General features: G+C 39.1%; 1 protein-coding gene across 1 annotated transcript in view; it reads left to right on the forward strand.

Moving 5' to 3' along the window:
- The window catches only part of CREB3L1 (cAMP responsive element binding protein 3 like 1), a 133,083-nt gene extending 116,543 nt beyond the window's left edge, over positions 1–16,540 (forward strand). Inside the window, exons 9-12 of the mRNA XM_063289667.1 lie at positions 409–508; positions 3,397–3,517; positions 13,643–13,907; positions 14,837–16,540. Of these exons, the coding sequence (XP_063145737.1) occupies positions 409–508; positions 3,397–3,517; positions 13,643–13,907; positions 14,837–14,873 (523 nt within the window). The 3' untranslated portion in view covers positions 14,874–16,540. The remainder of the gene's footprint in view (positions 1–408; positions 509–3,396; positions 3,518–13,642; positions 13,908–14,836) is intronic.
- The last annotated feature ends 2,624 nt before the right edge of the window (positions 16,541–19,164 follow it).

The raw sequence follows: 19,164 nt of genomic DNA on the forward strand, positions 1-19,164 counted from the left end.
CCTGAATCACGTTCACATGACCACAGGGACACTGTGATGGCTGCAACTTTGTATCTTCGAATGGTTGCTGAATGAGTGGTCGTAACCCAAGGACTTACTGTACTGAATCATAAATAATATATGGTTTTCAATAAAGACATATAGATTTTTCACTGATTGCTCATTCTTGGGATTTGGACTGTTTTAACTACAGTAAGTAGTTTTTAATTGTTTTAACATGTTGTTAGCTACCCAGAGTCACATTTGTGAGATGAACGACCATATAAATCTATTAAAGAAATAAATAATAGATAAACAATGTATTCTCATATAGAAGGACATAAACATGCTGTTTTTTAAAATTCTTAATGCTTCTGATTTTGCTTTATTCTTCCAATGAAAAAGTTATTTTTTAAATTAATTTCCTAGGACTCTTCTGCAGCAGTTACAGAAACTACAGTCTCTGGTAGCAGGAAAGGTTTCCAGGCCGTACAAAATGGCCTCTACACAAACAGGAACATGCCTGATGGTAAGGTCTACATATTATCTTTTTAAAACTCTTTTTACTACTAAACCTAAGCAGATTCTCTTTGCGCACATATCTTTTTCCATTCACAGTGATCTTGACTTTGAAAAAATTGCAAAGATTAGAGCAGATCTGCACTTGCTGTTTGGCCCATTGCAGTAAGGGACACTCACCACTTTCTGAGTGCTAAAATGGATGATGTCCTCCCATTCCTGACCCATTGCAAATGCACCCCACACCCATATTTCCAGCTTCAACTCAAGACAGCTGTTTTCTAACCTGAGCCATCTTAAGCCCTTCAGAGCAGATGGTCTCTGGAGGTTTGTTCCATTCTAGTAACAGCCTCAGCTCCGATTGGCTGCAGTGCCTCTTATGCTCCCCTCCCCCAATGGCTGGTTGTTGCCCTGGGTGGGCATTTCATCCTAGACTGCCAGGCTCTGATCTCTGCTGGTTGGCAGTGGCTGATTTTTTATAATCTTGAGGTTATAAATCTTGGTATCTTAAGGGAAAACATAATAGAAAGGGTTTGGGTTAGTGTCCAAGGATGTAACGTGGGAAAGGGATAATGGTGAAGGCATCAGTGTGTGCACACATCTGGGAAAGCAAAAGAAAGGCCCAGGGATTTGTGAGGAAGGAACAGTCCCTGAAAGGGAAAGGTAGGCACTGGCAAAAAAAAGAGCAAAAAGCAGGGGAATGGCCAATCAGGTCTTGCATGGTATAATGGTATGTGGGAATTACCTTGGAAGACAGGAGGAAGAGCCACAACCTAGACAATGGTTTGATAAACAAAATTTGAGCTCAAAGGAGGGGTGGAGAAAGCATCTCAGAAGGGACCCTCCCTAGTTTTCAGGAGAATAAAAGTAAGGGATGGGAGGGGGACTTTCAGACTTGCAAGATTCTGTTAATGTAACCTTACAATAAAGATAGAGTTAGTACTCATGGTTGTGCTTCTTGTCCAGACTACCTCAAAGGGCTAACACATGGCTGCAGTTTGGACTGAGCACCAGCTCAGCCACATTGCCAATTCACTGCAATCCAGACTGGAATATTTTGGCTTAAGCGACACCTGGGAGCTTTACATGAGACAAGCAGCATAGGCTGCAGTGTGAAATTGCCCTTAGTATTATAAAGTCACTATTGCAGGGTAAGAACAGTAGGAATGAATGCTTTGAGCTTGCTTGCTTTTATGGTAGTGCCCTGATCAACTAGCCCCACTTCCTCTATTCTTACTCTGAATAAAGTTTTGATAGCCATTGTGTCAGGAGGATTTATAAATTTACTTTCTAATCCCCAAATGTACCTTGGATTATTTCTGCATGCCATTCAAGGGCGTATGTTGAATCCAGAATTTAAGGTTCAGATTGCAGACTTCATAGAAGGAGTAATGTTCCTTCCTGTGGCCATCAGCTGAATGAGTAGTTCGTCCTCCCTGCTCTCCGCCCCAAACCAGGGAATTATTCCGTCATCTAGGGAGCTACCTTTGGCAGGCCCTAGGTGGCAGGCCTTCTCTGCGGGGGCACCGTGTTGTGGAATCTTCTCCCCCTGAGGTGAGGTTGGTGCCATCACTTCAGAGCTTGTGAAGGTCCTCAAGACCTGGTTATGCCAGCAGGCCTGGGGACCCCAGGGGACAGGTGAGCTAGTGAGGCGACTCTGTTATTATTAATATCCCTTCATCTATTATGTTTTTGTTTTTAGTTCAGTTTTTATAGTTTTGAATTTTTATAGTTTTTTAATAATTAATAATGATAATGGTTTTAGGTATTTAAATTGCTTTAGCTTTGTTGTATGCTCCCCAGAGTTGCTTACTTTGTGATAATAAAATGATTTCTAATGAATGGTAATGGGACTTTACCTCTGGTATAAAAATAGCAGAGGCTGTCACTGAGTTTATAGCTGTCATAGGAAAATTCAGTGGTAAAAATTACATAATGGTACAGTTTCTCTATCAGATTTAAATGAAAGTTGAATTAGTTTAAAATGTCATTTGCTTTTATTCCATTCCGGGAGAAAATAAAGGCAGCTTCGGATTTATGTTCTCTGTGCTGTAGATTCAGACGTGACCAAATAAAAGATTATTATTTGAAGAATCAAGCCAGAATCCCCTCCCCCCCTTTTGTGTGTGTATGTGTTTCATTACAACTTTAAAGTTTTCTCTTTTTTCTGATAATGGGCCTGTGAATAACATCTTCAAGATAGGCAAAAATTCAGCAGGTAAAACTTTCTTCATCCTTACATCACTTGCTGGGGAAAGAATATCAACTCTAGATAAGCAGAAAAAGAATAGTTTCAGGTCAAGAATAATATTATTCTTCCTATTCTTCATCTAAAGATGTGTTTCTAATTTGGACCAAATGATGCAATGTTCAGTCCCCACTCAGTGGCAGACTCAATCTGGACCATTCCTGAACCCTAGCCTAACCTATCTAATATGCAATAATGTAGCTGTAGGACTGGATGAGAAATATATATGTTGCCCGGGGCTACTTAGAAGCATGATGTGATTTTAAAAAGCTGGTTGAATGTATTTGCCACTAACTTCCCAGTGTTAACTAGACTGGATTGACTACAAATCTAAATCTGCTCTTAGAATTCTTGTAAATACACATATCTAAATTTTAAAAATGCATCTGTAAATTGAAATTTATTGACTTTCCTAAATACCATTTTTTTAAAATTACATCTATAGTTCATATTTCCCACAGGAAATCACCCAGTAAGCTTCATGGCTCAATGGGGAAGTGACACTGAGTTTTCCTTGTTGTAGTCACTTCTCCATTACAAAATTGTTTTGATGATTTCCAGCACTTCTCTTTCTTACTTTTCATCTCCTCAAATGTCCTTTCTATTCGGACAGTGCATTGAATATTTCTACTGTGGTTTTTTCCCAATAGGTCCTAGTGCTGTGCTTTGTCCTGGTTTTGGGCTCCATGATGCCATGTCTCCCAGAATTCTCAACAACATCACAAACAGTAAAAGCAGCCCCAACGCCAGACATTTACACAACAAGTAAAAGTGAGTCAAATGTGAATTTTTTCTTTGTTACTATAGGCTTTTTTTAATGCATATAGTTCAAATGATCCTTCTTTTCCAGGGATAACTCCATCATGGTTTATTTTATCCACAGAGATATATCATGGTTCTGCAGGGACAGGTAAAGTTCAGAAGGCTGAGCTGTATGGTCCTCTGCTCCTCAATCTACTAAGGCCCCTGGTGACCCAACAATATTGTTAGGAGTGGTAAAGCTTTTTTTTTTTTTTGCTCCTGTTCATTTGTGTAAGGATAGGCATGGGAGGGAAGCCTTTGTAAGGAAAAGCACTCCCATTTCCACCCTAAAAAAAATCCATACCTTGAATAATTGCCCTGAAATAATTGGGGAGGGCAATTTAGAGTCAATGTTGAAGGGTCATAAGGGTGGGAATAAAAACAGTTTTATTCCCCCAGGCCTCCTGCTCTCATTCCCATCCTTTAACCTCCTCTAGAATGTAGAAAAACATCAAAATTGGCTGTTCCATCAATTTCAATATTTTGGGTGGTTTGGGGTGGTTATGGGTGGGAAGTAGATGTGGAGGCCTCCTAGAGCCTTCCCATTCCTATTCCCAAACTTAATTAACATACAAACACAAATTGCAGTCCTAAACTTTGGCCATTTTGTGCCAAATTTCAGCAGTGTGATTTCAGGGAGCAGGGAAAGGATGTAAATGGAAGTAAGAAGTAAGCTTTCTTACTAGAAGTAAGCCTTATTATTCTCGGAGGGACTTAGTTCTGAGTAAGCATGACTAGGGTTGCAATGTGGGGGGAGGTGGATTGCAGGTCTAAACTACCAGCCGCTGCCCTAGGGAGAACTTTCTGAGGCCTGGAAGTCACCCAGGAGAAGGCCCCTGCCCACACAACGGATAGCTGAATTTTGTCAGGTAAAGTTACCCTGACAAAAAAGCTGTACAAAGCCTACCTTGCAGAAGGAGATAGCCTTCCTGAGCACCTGCATTATGTTCAGCAGCTGTTTGTTGAGTTGCAGGAGAGAGGAATGGAATTTACACCTCTCACAAAATCCTATATCCTCCTGTCCTCACTGAATGAAACGTGGGACACGCTGATTTGTACCCTGGAGGCTATGCCTGAAGCAGACCTCACCCCATCGTATGTTACACAGCGCTTACTCGCTGAATGGGAGAAGAGAGAGGAAAGATCCCCCCCATCTCTTCTGGAAAGCTGCAGTACCAGAAAACAAGGGAAAAGAAGGGAAAGGAAGCTGAGGGCACAGCGCTAGCAAGCCAGCGATGCTTCACTTGTGGTTCAGCTGGACATTTGCAGAAAGACTGTGCCTTGAGACCCAAGAGTAGAAAGACAGAGAAGAAGAACACAAGGGCAACACAGAAGAAGGTTCTTCAGACAAGCCAAATTGCACAGGTTGCTGAGAAGGGTAATTCTGATGTATGGGTGTTAGATTCTGGGGCCAATTGTCATTTATGTAATTGTAAAAGCTCTTTTGTGTCACTGTCTAAAGCAAACAGACAAAGTGTATCTTTGGCTGATGGGTCTGTGACCAAAGTTATGGGACAAGGTGACTTGTATTTATCCTGCTTGGGAGAAAATGTAAAAGGTGTGTTGTATGTGCCAAATTTACAATCAAACCTTTTATCTGTGGCACAATTGGCTGCAACAGGGTATGTCATAACATTTAAGAAAAATGGTTGTGAGATACGTAAAAATGGAAAATTGTGTGCTACTGGTATGTTAAAAGACTCCTTGTACATTGTGCAAAATGCAAGGAAGCCAAGCTGCAAGTCTGCAGTTGGCAACACTCCATATCATGACCAATGTGTACACCTGATGCACAGGAGATTTGGTCATGCTAATTTCAAGTATATAGCACAAATGCCACAGCTGTGTGCTGACCTAAAGATAAAACCCTGTGACAAATACTTAGATTGTGTAGTTTGCAAAGAATGCAAAACACTAAAAGCTCCTGTGAGTAAACACAGTGACAGAGTTACAACTAGACCTTTGGAAATTGTACACTCTGACATTATTGGTCCTTTTGCTCCAAGTCTTGGACAAGCAAGGTATGCAATGACCATCATTGATGATTTCTCAAGATACACATTTACCTACATCTTAAAACATAAAGATGAGGCATTTGAGAAATTTAAAGGTTTTGTGACATGGGCAAATAGAAAATTCCCTAGGCCTGTATCTGCACTCCAGTGTGACAGAGGAGGAGAGTACCTTTCTCACAAATTCAAAAGGTTCCTAGCCGAAAAGGGGATAGAACAAATTCTTTCTAACCCTTACACCCCTCAGCAAAATGGTGTTGCTGAAAGAAAGGGCAGAACCTTGCAAAATGCAATGGAATGCATGCTTAAAGATTCACATTTATCTTTTAAGTATTGAGGAGAGGCAATATCTACTGCCTGTTATGTACAAAACAGATTGTATAACTCTGATTCAGGACACTCCATTCCATTTGTTTTATGGTGTGAAACCAAAGGTAAACCATCTTAGAGTGTTTGGTAGGACTGCATGGGTTCATATTCCAAACAACAGAGAAGGAAAGGAGGCCCCACAACAAAGAAAGCCATCTTTGTTGTCTATGAACAAAGCCAAAGGAGCCACAGGTTCATAATGGGAGAGAAATTAATAATTAGCAAAAGGGCTTCTTTTGCTGAACAAAACTGGGAGATTAAATTCTAGCTCTCCAGTTGATCTGACCACAAGAGAACAGCAAGGACTTGCTGATGGTGATCTTTTGCCTGATGAGGACATTAAACCAGAAAAGCAAACTGAAGATCTGTCTGATGAGACAGATGCTTCTCAGGAAAGTGATAGGAGTCAAAATTTAAGCCCTGTATTACCTCGCAGATCTCAGAGGAGTAATAAAGGAATTCCTCCATCATGTTTTCAGGCTGAAACAGTAAAGGCTTTTCACATATTCACAGAACCTGAGTCTTTAGAACAAGTGAATGCTTTACCACCTGAGATTGCACAAAATTGGCATTCTGCCATGCAACAGGAGTTAGCATCCTTGAAAGAAAATAAAACATGGAAACTGGTAAGTCTACCTCCCAATGAACGCTGTCTGGGTTGTAGGTGGGTTTTCAAACTGAAAAGGGATGCTGATGGCAAAATCCAAAAATTTAAAGCAAGGTTAGTTGCAAAAGGGTTCACTCAAAGGAAAGATTTAGACTTTGACAAGACTTTTGCACCAGTTACTAAAGCTGAATCAATTAGATTACTGTTAAAAATTGCTGCACTCAAAGGAATGTCAGTTCACCACTATGAGATTCAAACTGCATTTCTCTATGGTGATTTAGACCACAAATTATACATGCAGCGACCCCCTGGCTATGAAAAAGGGGAGAATCTGGTCTGTGAACTGCAAAAGTCAATCTATGGGTTAAAACAGGCTGCTAGATCCTGGAACCAAAAATTAGATGAAAAACTGCAGAATTTTGGTTTTGAAAAAGGAAAAGCAGATCCATGTGTATATATGAAGAAAGACAAACAAGGCTGTATGTATCTGTGCATTTATGTTGATGATTTGCTGCTGTTCACATCAACAGAAAAACAAAGGCTTGATTTTGAAGCCTGCATGAAAAGCCATTTCACATTAAAAAGCCTTGGAACAGTAACAAATTATCTAGGCTTGGAAATACACAGGGAGAAGGATGGTAGCTTTCTGTTAAGCCAAATAGTAAAATTCAAAAGCTCCTAGAGGATTTTAATATGCAAGACTGTAAACCAGTCTCTACTCCCATGATAACAGATTTTCAGAAAGATATAGGAGAAACTCAATTAACTGAGGCAGAGAAATATAGATCTGCAATTGGAAGTTTACTGTACATTGCAAATCACTCTCGCCCAGATATCTCAAATTCTGTGGCCATCTTAAGTAGACAGGTAGAGAATCCTACATCTACTGGAAAAGCAGCATTGAAGAGGTTAATGAGGTATTTGCAAGGAACAAAGAATTATTGCCTGAAGCTAAATGCCTCTGGAACAGAGAAATTGCAGGCTTTTGCTGATTCTGACTGGGGAGCGGATGTCAGTGACAGGAAATCCACTTCTGGGATTTTAATTCAATTTGCTGGGTCAAGTTTAGGCTGGCATTCTAGAAAGCAAACACTTGTTGCTCTTTCCACTGCAGAAGCAGAGTTTTATTCTCTAACACAAACCTGTAATGAGACTATGTCATGAGTACTGATGGTGAGTAGGAGGGGGCCCCTATCCAGGGGGGAAAACGCATGCGTAGTACTGAGGAGTTAAGCAGCCATTCAAAGAGACACAGATCAGACCCGCCTTGACTTTTGGGGTTTATCTGTCTGGGTTTTTCTCACGCTTCTTCAGTTTGTTAGGATTTTCTGTCTAATGTAGCAGTAATAAAACACTAGAGACCTATTCCTTGTCTCAGCGTGGTTCCTGACGGTTAGGACAGATTATATGGTTTAAACATTTGTTAAAAGACATAGGCATGGAAGTGAACCAGCCTATAACTGTTTATGAGGATAATCAAGCTTGCATTGCTATGGCAAAATCTGAAGCCTGCAGGAATAGGACAAAACATATTGATATTAGATATCAATATATCAAAGATATGATAGCCAAAGGAGAAATAATGTTGAAATATTGTGAATCAAAAGACATGATTGCTGATATTTTAACCAAACCTCTTGCTGTACCAAGACACAAAGAGTTAACAAAACAAATTGGTCTGCATCTCATTCTGTAGCATAAAAAGGGGAGTGTTTGGTATATTGTTTTCTGCTACAGATTAAGGTTACTGTGGTAACAAATGATTTTGGCCAGGTGAGGAGGTTGAATTTAATTGTCTTCTTTTCAGGTGTTAATAGTTGTTAATAGCCTGAAGCAAGGGCAGTTAGCGTGTGTTTCAGTTTTCCTTCTCTTTAGGCATGTAGAGAGTAAGCAGCTCTTTGAGAGCCTGTGAGAATGCAGAAGCCTGTAAATATGTTTTTGTGTTTTCTGTAAGTAAATCTATTTTTATTGAAATGCCTGGTGCGTGACTTTTCTGATCTCCCCTGGGCCAAATGCTTTCTAGCACTCTGCCAACAAAATCTACACTCCGCCATGAACTTCACTGTGTGTTCTTAAGCCAGTCAGTCTCATCAGACCTATCTCATAGCTTCCTTGCAAGGACAATACAATAGAGAAAATTTTGTATGTCGCCCGTAGCTGCTTAGAATAAGAATGGGGTAGCTATGTAATAAATGTGTAGCATCTGATTGTGTGAAAATTCTTGCCAGTAGTCTCAAATTGTTTAATTCACACACAGATTTGCCAACTTAGCCATGGTTTGGGAGAACTATGCTTAAAATCTCCCCTTTTCCACTTGCACTAAGATTTTGAAATGGGAAGTTCAGTAACCTTCTTAGCAACCTGCACCATTTATGGCAACACACTGGACCGCAGGTCTATGTTTTGCTTTAAAGCTTTGCAGCATAGACATTGCACCCACACAGTCTTGGATGCAACCTCACACGAGGCTCTTACAACATGCAGAGGGACTCTGGCGTCGCTCTCGTTCAGAGCCAGGCTGATATAGCAGCATTAATTCATTCAGACATACAGTCAGTCTCTCACTCTTACAGAATAAACATACTTTAAAGTGCTTGAGCAGTTGCAATATGGTATATTTTTTAAAGCCATATATTATTTTCTGGGGGTATTCTAATATGTTAATAACAGCTGGGGGAGGGGGAACACAATGTTCCTCCATATTTGTTGGGATTGGAATTCCAAAATAATTTCCAAACAATGCCATTTTGGCTGGCCATTGCAGCTCCAACTCATCTAAAGGTTGGCAGAAAAAGCGGGTATAGAGTTCCCAGGCAGAGGAAGAAATTCACTTATTCCTTAGGTACCTAGAACTCCTTATCAAAGGTGCTATTTTTTTATTGCTCAGTCTTGTCTCAGATAAGGACTAATTTATACATGCTACCAACCGCATCAGCCCTCTTTAGGCAGGACCCCTGATGGAGATTTTGACATACCATGTTTAAATAACAAAATATATAATTGAAATTTTTTAAAGAATAAATAAGGTAAGACAAAAACAGAAAACTAAAACCTGTAAATAGAATTCAAACAATTCAACCTTAATGGTGTATTAAGAAAAAACCTAAATAATACAGAGTAGCTACTAACTTAGAAACCTAAGAAATTATCAGACCAAAAAAGAGAGAAAAAATAATACAGTATATTAAAACATAAATAACATAAGTACAAAAATTACATATACACACACACATCAGTGTTTGTGTGTGTGTGTGTGTGTGTGTTGATGGTGATGCGCCATCAAGTTGGTGTCAACAGTAGCAACCACACAGATAGATTTCCTCCAGGATGATCTGTCACCAACCTGGCCCTTCAAGTCTTCCATCTCCAGTGGAATTAAGTCCACCTGTCTTGCTGTTGGTCATCCTCTTCTCTTTCTTTCCACCTTCACAGCATTATGGATTTCTCAAGAGAGCTAGGTTTTTGCATAATGTGTCCAAATATGACACAATATCACTAAATATGATAATTTGAGCCCAGTCATTTTGCCTTATATGAGAACAAATCAAATCTGGTTTGATTTGTTTGATGACCCATTTGTTTGTTTTTTGGCCATCCATGATATTCTCAGGAGTCTTCTGAAACACCAAAGTTCGAAATTGTCAATACTCTTTCTATCTTCAAAGTCCAACTAACTTCAAAGTCCAACTTTCAACTTCCATAGAATGTCACTGGGAAACCACTGCCTACATTATTCTGTTCTTTATATTGTAGGTATAGACATATAATGGCATCTGAATATCTTTTCCAAAGCCTTCATCACTACCCTGCCAAGTGCTAATTTATGGCATATTTTGCAGCTGCTGATTCCTTTACGGTTAACAGTTGATTGCAAAAGGCAAAAACTATCCACTATTTCAATATTTTCAGGCTGGTTGCTGTTTCTGTTGTTATTAATTTGATCCTTTTTATATTTAATCTTAGTCCCATTTCTTCACCATGCTCCTTGACTTTCATTACTAGAGTTTCCAAATCATTTATATTTTCAGCTATCAGTATAGCTTCATCAGCATCACACAGGTTATTGTTATTTCTTCCTCCAATTTTAAAACCATTCTAATCTTCTTCCAATCCAGCTTCCCTCCATATACAATATATTTGGCATATAATCTGAATAAATAAAGGGAGAGTACACAGCCTTGTCTTACTCCTTTGCCAACCCAGAGCCTGTTTTGCCATATTCTGACCTGTGTATAGGTTTTGCATAAGATTATGAGATGTTCTGGGATTCCCATTTTCCAAAGCATATTCCACAGCTTTACATAGTTGACACAGTTGAAGGCCTTTCTATAAATAATGAAGCATATATTGACTTCTTCTGAGTATTTTTTGGTGTTCTCAGTTATTCAGCTTGCATCAGCTATAATGCATTTCGTTCCTTGGCCTCTTCTAAAGCCAGCTTGAATCTCTGGCAGTTCCATTTCCATGTACAATTCTTATCTGCACTGAATAATCCTAAGCATTAATTTGGTAGCATGTGAAATTAAGGATACTCCATACTCTGTTAAGCCTCCTTTCGTTGGTATTGGTATGTAGACTGACCTCTTGCAATCTGCTGGACACTATATTGTTCTCTAGATTTGCTGGCACAGTTTGGTTAGAACTAAGTACCTTCCTGAGATTTTTGTCTTTTTTATCTTTTTTTTCTTGGCAATTTCCATTGTTCCAACAACCAATTTGCTTTCTTACATTTTTTTTGGTCTTCAGCAGTCTCTTTTTACATCTGTAACAACTTCATCGATTTCATTCCACAGTTCCTCTGGTTCCCTAATAATAAGTTTCAGGCTTTCAAAGCAATTCCTGACATTCTCCTTGAAAGATTGTATCATGGACACCGGTTGGCTTGCTTCTTACACTTTAGCTTGTCTTGGAACTTGCACATAAGCAGTTCATGATTTCTTCGACAGTCAGTCCCTGGCCATGTATTTGCTGTTATAACTGAGCTTTTCTACCTCCTTGTATATTGATTTCTGTGTATTCTATCTGGTGATGTCCATGTATATATGTTTCATTTTGGTTGTTGGAAGACTATGATGGCAATAAAGAAATTATTGGATTGACAGAAATTGAGAAATCTTGCTTCATTTCAGTTTCCTAGACCATACAGTCCAATTAAACTTTCCTTCTTAATATTTCCAATTTTGGCATTCCAGTTTCTAACCATAAGCAGCAATTTTGCCAGCATGTTCTGTCAAATTCAGCTTGAACTTTGTCATAAAACTCATCAATCTCCTCATCTTCTGCATCAGTCATTGGAACATAAACTTGGATAATTGCCGTGTTAAATGATGGTTCACAAAATCTAATCGATATCATTTGATTGCATTGTACCCAAGTATGTCTTTGGGCTATCCTTTCTGACTATGAAAGCAACATTGTTTCTTCTTTGTTTTTCATGTCCTGAGAAGTAAATAGTATGATCTTCTGACTGAAAGTGTCCAATCCCAGTCCATCTCAATTCGCTGATGCCTAAGATGACAGTGTGTAGTCGATTCATTTCATCTGTCACTGTGTTGAGTTTTCCCATGTTCATGCTTCTTACATTCCATGTTCCCTCTGTAATTTCTGTGTTTGCAGCTTCGGGTTTTCTTTTCCTGTATGACAGCATCAGCAACTAGATGACCTCAAGGCTTTAATCTATCTATCTATCTATCTATCTATCTATCTATCTATCTATCTATCTATCTATCTATCTATCTATCTATCTATCTAATTTTGCCACTGCCCATCTCTCCCCAAAGGGGGGACTCTGGGCGGTTTACAACCAGGATATGCAGGCTATGTCATAAACACCATTAGTGCTCTGCAAAATCCTCAATTCTTCTTCAATAGCATGTTGAGTGCTGTCCAAACTGAGGAGCTAATCATCCAGCACTATGTTGTCACTCACTTTATATTGTCTATCCATGTGGTTTTCTTGGTAAAATACAGGAGACATTTACTGTATCATTGCCTTCTCCTGCACAGCACAGTAATGAAATGATGCCTTTGCCAATGTCACTAAAGTGGACATCCCCTCCAGCATCTTCCTATATTACTGCTCTCCAATAAAGATGTCTGCCTGCCACAGTGAGGCATGCTATGTCCAAAGCTCTTCACAGATGGACAAATTCCATATTTGGGCAGTATAATTGAGCAAAGTACTAACGTCTTCAGACCTTAACTTTCTCCCAAGTACCTGGTTCACCACAATGCTAATAACTAACCAAACGGAACTCACAATGAACATGACCATTTCATATACTGTATACTAAGATCCCTGTAGAAACTCATGTCCAAGTAATGGTAAATAGAACTCCTCCTTCTAACCTTACATACCAAACTCAGAAATGGAAACAGCAGGGCCAACCCTGTCCATCTTATGCACAGTTAAATGTCTTATTAAAGCTGATTTTCTAAGCACAGCTGTAGAGCTGAGCTAAGGAGCTTTTCCATAACGTAGGTATAACTTTTAGCAGATGCTAGAAGCCTCTGATGTTGGTATAGATATCCTTATCTATAAGGATCCTTATGTATATAGCACTGCTAATTATGACTACAATCTGAAGACATGACCACAAGGATGTTGTTTACAGAAGTAGTGCTTCTGCAAAACCAGCAGTTAACACACATGCACACACACACTTACACTTAGTATATACTGGCACCAATTCTACTGGCACTGAGTTCCATCAGTTATCTGAAAACTGTATTAAATCATGTGTATTGTTTAAAACAATTATAAAGCATTTTATTAAAACTTGTGCTATCATTTATGCCTTTTGAAGACTTAATAGCCAGAATTAAACTTTGGACCCAAACAAAGAATTTGGGGAAGAGACTTGCTTTTCGCTGTTCATTTCTTGAAGCCAAATGATGGGACCTCATAGAATAGCCTTATATTAATGTAGCAGAAAGTAGAAATAAGCCAAATTGTATTGGATTTTATGCAATTATTTGACAACCTGATTGTCGTATAGTTTCATGATAGGCAAAAATTACAAGTATGACATTCACTGGTATAAAGGCACGGCAAATGAACGGGCAATGTGTTTTTGCTGCTTAATGAGGTTCTTTTTTTTTTTGCAGTCCAGTCACGGAGCCTGCTGTTCTATGATGAGCACAGGGGCTCCTTAGAGGAGACTTACAGCTCCTTCATTTCTGTGGAGCATCCTGAAGAATGGGAGGCTGAAAAAAATGGGGAGGAAGAGGAGCAGCCACAAGATGATGTACACAGTAGCCTGGCTGTGGCTCATGAAACCGTCAAGTATCTGAACAAAACCCATCTTACAAGCCCAAATCAGAATCAGACCAGCTCAGGTCTTACTCATCCCAAGGAAGGATTCCATGAGAGGTAAGCAGAGTTGGGATTGCTTGTATCAAGACTGCCATTCCCATCTAGACCTAAATAAATTTGTCTCCTTTTTAAACCAACTCCTATACCTATACATTCAGTGGATCTGCAGACCTCAGCAGCTAATCATACTTGTTTCTATGCCATCAAAACCTTTGTTACTGATTTCTGCCAATCAATCAGTCTACTATTAAAGGCAAAAAGAAGGCTGGAAATTCTCCTTCCCAGTTTCCAGCAGGGTAGCCGTATTGGTCTGCTGCAGGAGAAACCACTAAGGAGTTGTGTGGTACCTTGATGACTAACAAATGCATTAAGGCAAGCTCTGCACCACAAAAACTCACACTAGAATAAATGATTCTTGGTTCTGTTTCTCCAACTGTAAATTATCTGGCTCATCCCAAAATCTCAGAGAAGGTAGTTCTATGAACCATGGAAACCTAAATTAAAAGAGAGCAATTTTTCAATAACTATCAAAAATACGTTAAAATCAGAGTAGATACATGTGGTATGACTTAAATGTATTTCAGATTGATAGATCAGCCTTCTCCAAAGAATCTTAGGAATTACTAGCCAACTCTAGGCTCTATCTTTCCTGTCACCTGCTAATTATCCCTTTTTTTAACCATTGTCAGGAATTGAACTAGGGGCTCTTTGCATATAAATGTGTTCAACTCTAGCACTGAGAGAGAGCCCTGTGCTATCCAATTTGTGACAGACCATGGCAGGTATTATATATAACACTAAATGTGAGATTAGGACAATGGGAAATAAGGGAGTAGATCAAGGTATTCTGAGGAACTGGAAGTGTCTTCCAAAGAGTCCAACCAAGTACTGGCAGAAGATCCACTTAAAGGTTTTTGCCTGATATGAGGAGAGAATAAGAAGTGACAAAATACATAACTAATGTTTTGGTTTTACTTTTTCTGCAGAGATGGAACCTCCAGTGACACAGCTGAATATTTGTAGCAGCTGCAAGCTCTCCGAGCCTTTTCCGTCTGGATGCAGGATCCTTTCCTAGTGATGTGACTGGGATTGCAATCCTTTGCATGCTTACCTAGAAGTAAGCCTTATTATTCTCAGAGGGACTTAGTTCTGAGTAAGCATTACTAGGATTGCAAGGTTGGGGGGTTGGATTGCAGGTCTAAACTCACAGGCTCATGAATACAACCTGGCAGGAATTATTTCTGAGTAACATGAATAGGCTTGCACTGTGGAAGGAGATGCCCTACCTAGACATCTCCAAGCTGGCCTTGAGTTTAGCTTCTTATTCACTCAGACTTAGGCCCTGCTATCAATACTGAACTTTCTGTCAGGTTTCACAATATTTTCCATAATCAGGGATAGCACCTGGCAACATAAAAGCCTCAGCCCTCTAATTTATCCTCACTTGGGATCACCATAGCTGCTGGTTATGCTTTTCCCTTGACTGAAGTCTACCACACAACTGTACCATTCCCAGACCATTTCTGTTTCTATGTCAGGAAAAACTTCATTCCTGTTCAGCTACTGATCGTTCAGATTTTTGCATTAGGTTTTTTTTTTACATAGTTGTACACTTTACAGTTAAATTTACAGATAAGAGTGAAAAGGTCTTCAAAAGATACTTTTTGCTTATCAAATATGACATTGCAAAGTGAATGGGATTCCATATCACATTTATGTCCAGATAAGAAAAAAATAGTCTTCTAAAAAGTGTTTCTCATCAACACAAATCATAATCAATAAAATCAGTCCTCATCTCTGATGATTAGAGCTGCAGTCTGAAGGTTTACTTCTGAATAAGAAGCTTTTCAAAAATTCATTGCAATCTTAGGTGCTTTTTAAACTTTGGCTTTCCTTTGAGATAGTCCAACAGTTTACTCCAGCCCATTTTAATGAGGTCCTTCTTTATTTTACACTGTTTCCTTTAAAACATGAAACTACAAACTGGACAAGTCTCCATACTGACTAAGAAATTCTGTTTGGCCATGTCTACAGATGTTCCTCCTCAACATGCAGAGGACCAAAGATAGTGAGGATCTCTATGCTCCCCACTCCCCACCCCCCATATGCACCCTTACATATACACTATTTTAATGTTTTCTGGTTCATTCGGGACAGATAGATCAGCACATTTCAGCAGTGGTTTTCATTTCAATAGTCTACATACAGAAATTCTTCCCAGCAATTCTTCATTAAAGTCCACTAGGATCAACACTGCAGCTTTCTACCCATCCACCCCTTCAAAAATCCAAAACCAGCATAAAGAACCACTTCTCAACAAGTGCATATCCTTGTCATCCATGCCATTAGTCATAACTTCTGAGAATTGTCCACGTGTGCCTCAAATTCATACTGTTGTACAGAGACCAAAAGCAGAAATTGTTTGTACATAATGAATCTTATTTTGTATTATTGCCAACCCTTAAGATAATGTATTTTGGAGATCCTCAAATCCTATTTTCTGTATTGTATTTTATTAAGAGTTATTGCGGGCTTTGCCTCTGTGAATTTCCTATCTTTGCAACGTACTGTTTCCACTAGGTCTAGCAGCTGATGTTTGCCCTGTTTGTTTCCAATATATCACTCTTTTCTTCTTCTCTTGGCTCTGCAGTCGCTTTCAAGCAGCAAAATTAAAAAAAGATGCAGCATCAGCTCTGTTGTTCAGATTGTTCATTATTTAATTGAGAGGTTCTTAGTAGTGAATGTTTGCGTAGCCCCACCATCCATCTCTGAATGGTGACAGCTATGCCCTCCCATCATGAGCTTCTATCACAGCTAAAAGCACTTCTCTAAGGGCTTGTACAGAACTTGCATTACTGAGAAATTATGATAGCAGCTCCCTTCTTCAATCTCTCATTCCAATCCTGCAGCCACAGCCTGGTAATAATAAACTATAATATATATAATGGATGGAAGAAGTCATATTGCAGGAGAGCTAGTCTCGCTCCTGGGAGAAAAGCATATTTGCTTTTTAAAACAAAATATGTTTTCTGGTCATTGGGAAAGCAACAAGAACAGAAAATGTTCTGGAACTAGCTCTGCTTTGCAATGGAAGAAGACAAGAGCTTGCTTGATTCTGTTTTGTTCTCTTTGGGGACTACATAATACTTCACAGTTCAACCCTGAGCTACATATATTTTCTTCTACTGGAACTACATAATACGTATGAACTTCAGAGTAGCACGCTTTTTTTTTATCCTTTTTTTTAAGATCTAGAAAAGGGCACAAGAGGTAAAGGGGGGAACTTGTGACATCAACAGGTACTGCCTTTGATAGCTAGTCTATCAAGTGACACAGCAGTGATGGTGCTGAACAGTGATAAATAGGATTTCACTCCATTGCTCCAGCAACTTCTGCTAATACTGGCTTCCCGTTGGTGGTAGCAGCATGACCTGGGAGAAAGAAGTGGGCATATAACTAATAGCAGATTATCTCTCAAGAAATCAATTGTGTCTACAGTAAGAGCTCTAAAAAGCTCAGTGTGGAAAGGTAGACTGTGAACTCTTTTGAGCCATTCTCTGAAGATACAACATCACAGCAGTCTTGGGATTATTAAATTAAGAAGCTCGACCTGCAAATAAAGACCAGCAGATCCTGCTTCAAAATATTCAAATAACCTTTCAGCACTAAACACCCACTAATCTAAAAATAACACAGCCTTGGGGATGCTGCCAGCTTTTTCCATCATAAAATGTGAGCAAACCCTTGCAATCAGAGTACACACAGTGTACTGTTTTTGCAAGCTGCATTATAACTGGGTGTTCATATTTTTAATTTCCTGCATTTCAAGCCCAAATAAAAAAGGAAAGTATGGTGGTAATAATGAATACTCATTTTTTAAATGGCTCTCTTCCTCTATAAATTTCAGCATGAACAATGTTCACAGAACTGCACACAGCCATGTTCTATACACGTCAGAGCACTTTGTCTGCAGGGATATGAAAATTCACAGGGTTATCAACTACAATTAATTAGAAACATTCACTTGAAAGCCCATTGAAATCCAGATCTAGTCCAGGACGCTGGGCTACATGGGCCCTCAGTCTGGTCCAGCAGGAATATTTTGTGTTTTTGCATTCTTAAATGGAAGATGCTCTTCTTCATATTTGAAAAAGCAAGTGTAGACTGGGGAGAGAACCTAGTGTGCCGGCTTCAGCAGTACTCCCATGGCCAATGTAACATTTGTGTAGGTCTTTTAATCAACTTTGCTCATTCCATGGAAACAGGAGACACTTCCTTTTTTGAAATAATACACTTCCATATCATAACAGCTGTTCTGTATTTCACATTGGGCTTCATAAATGTTTTACCATGAGCTTTTGACTAACCAGTAGGAAAGCTCCCATGATAGGTATAAATCAGGGATTCAGCCCTTATAGTTTGTAAACCACGATTTATGCTTTAGTGTAATGGATGAACTGGACCATGCTTCAACAAATCATGGTTTAGTGTAAACTATAAGCTCAACCAATGACATTCCAAAATGAAATATATCCTTTGATGTTTACAAAAGTTGCTAATGTAGCTGTATTTTTAAAGTACAATTGTCCTTCTTTTGTCACTTAGTTGTGTCTTACTTGTTTAGCTGGTGGCTTGCTAGAAATGATCACATTAATTCAGATTTACATTGGTTAAAGTCTCTTGTAACTCAGGTGGTACAGAGAAAAATGTCAACACTAGACCAAATTACAATTCCTTTACTCCCTGCACCCAATGCTCCAATTCACTCTTCAAGTGCTATTTCTCCTAAAAAAAACTCACCCAGATTTTTGTTTGAACCATTATGGTTTCCATGTGCTGTTGCACATACAATGGCTGTGGTTGAATGATGTGCTTACAGTAACCATGGTTTACTCAATTCAATTCTTCAAGCTTATGTGACACACTGAACAATAAATTATTTACATAAGCTGTATTCTCACAATGCAAATTGTGGCTGGCCAGTTTATGTCATGCAAGGATAGACAATGAGTTTTGAAGATGCAGTATTCTCAGTCTTATTTATGAGTGCTGCCAGGGGAAAGTTCAACTATAGGCAAAGATGGAGTCATTTCTACAGACATCACAAAATTTATTAGAGGAGGAATAAAAGCTGGTTCATGGAGCAGGTTGGTTTATGAAGTTCACCAGAGAGCAAACAAACCTTGATACTAAGAACATGCCATATCCAGGTTGAAAGACCTACACTTATTGCCAGTTGTTTATTGGACAAATTTATGGCTTTAAACTGTAGCATGTGAAAGGGTTTGGGTCTGAATATCTAAAGAACCACCTG

This window comes from Candoia aspera, chromosome 1, assembly GCF_035149785.1.
Source record: "Candoia aspera isolate rCanAsp1 chromosome 1, rCanAsp1.hap2, whole genome shotgun sequence".
NCBI lineage: Eukaryota > Metazoa > Chordata > Lepidosauria > Squamata > Boidae > Candoia > Candoia aspera.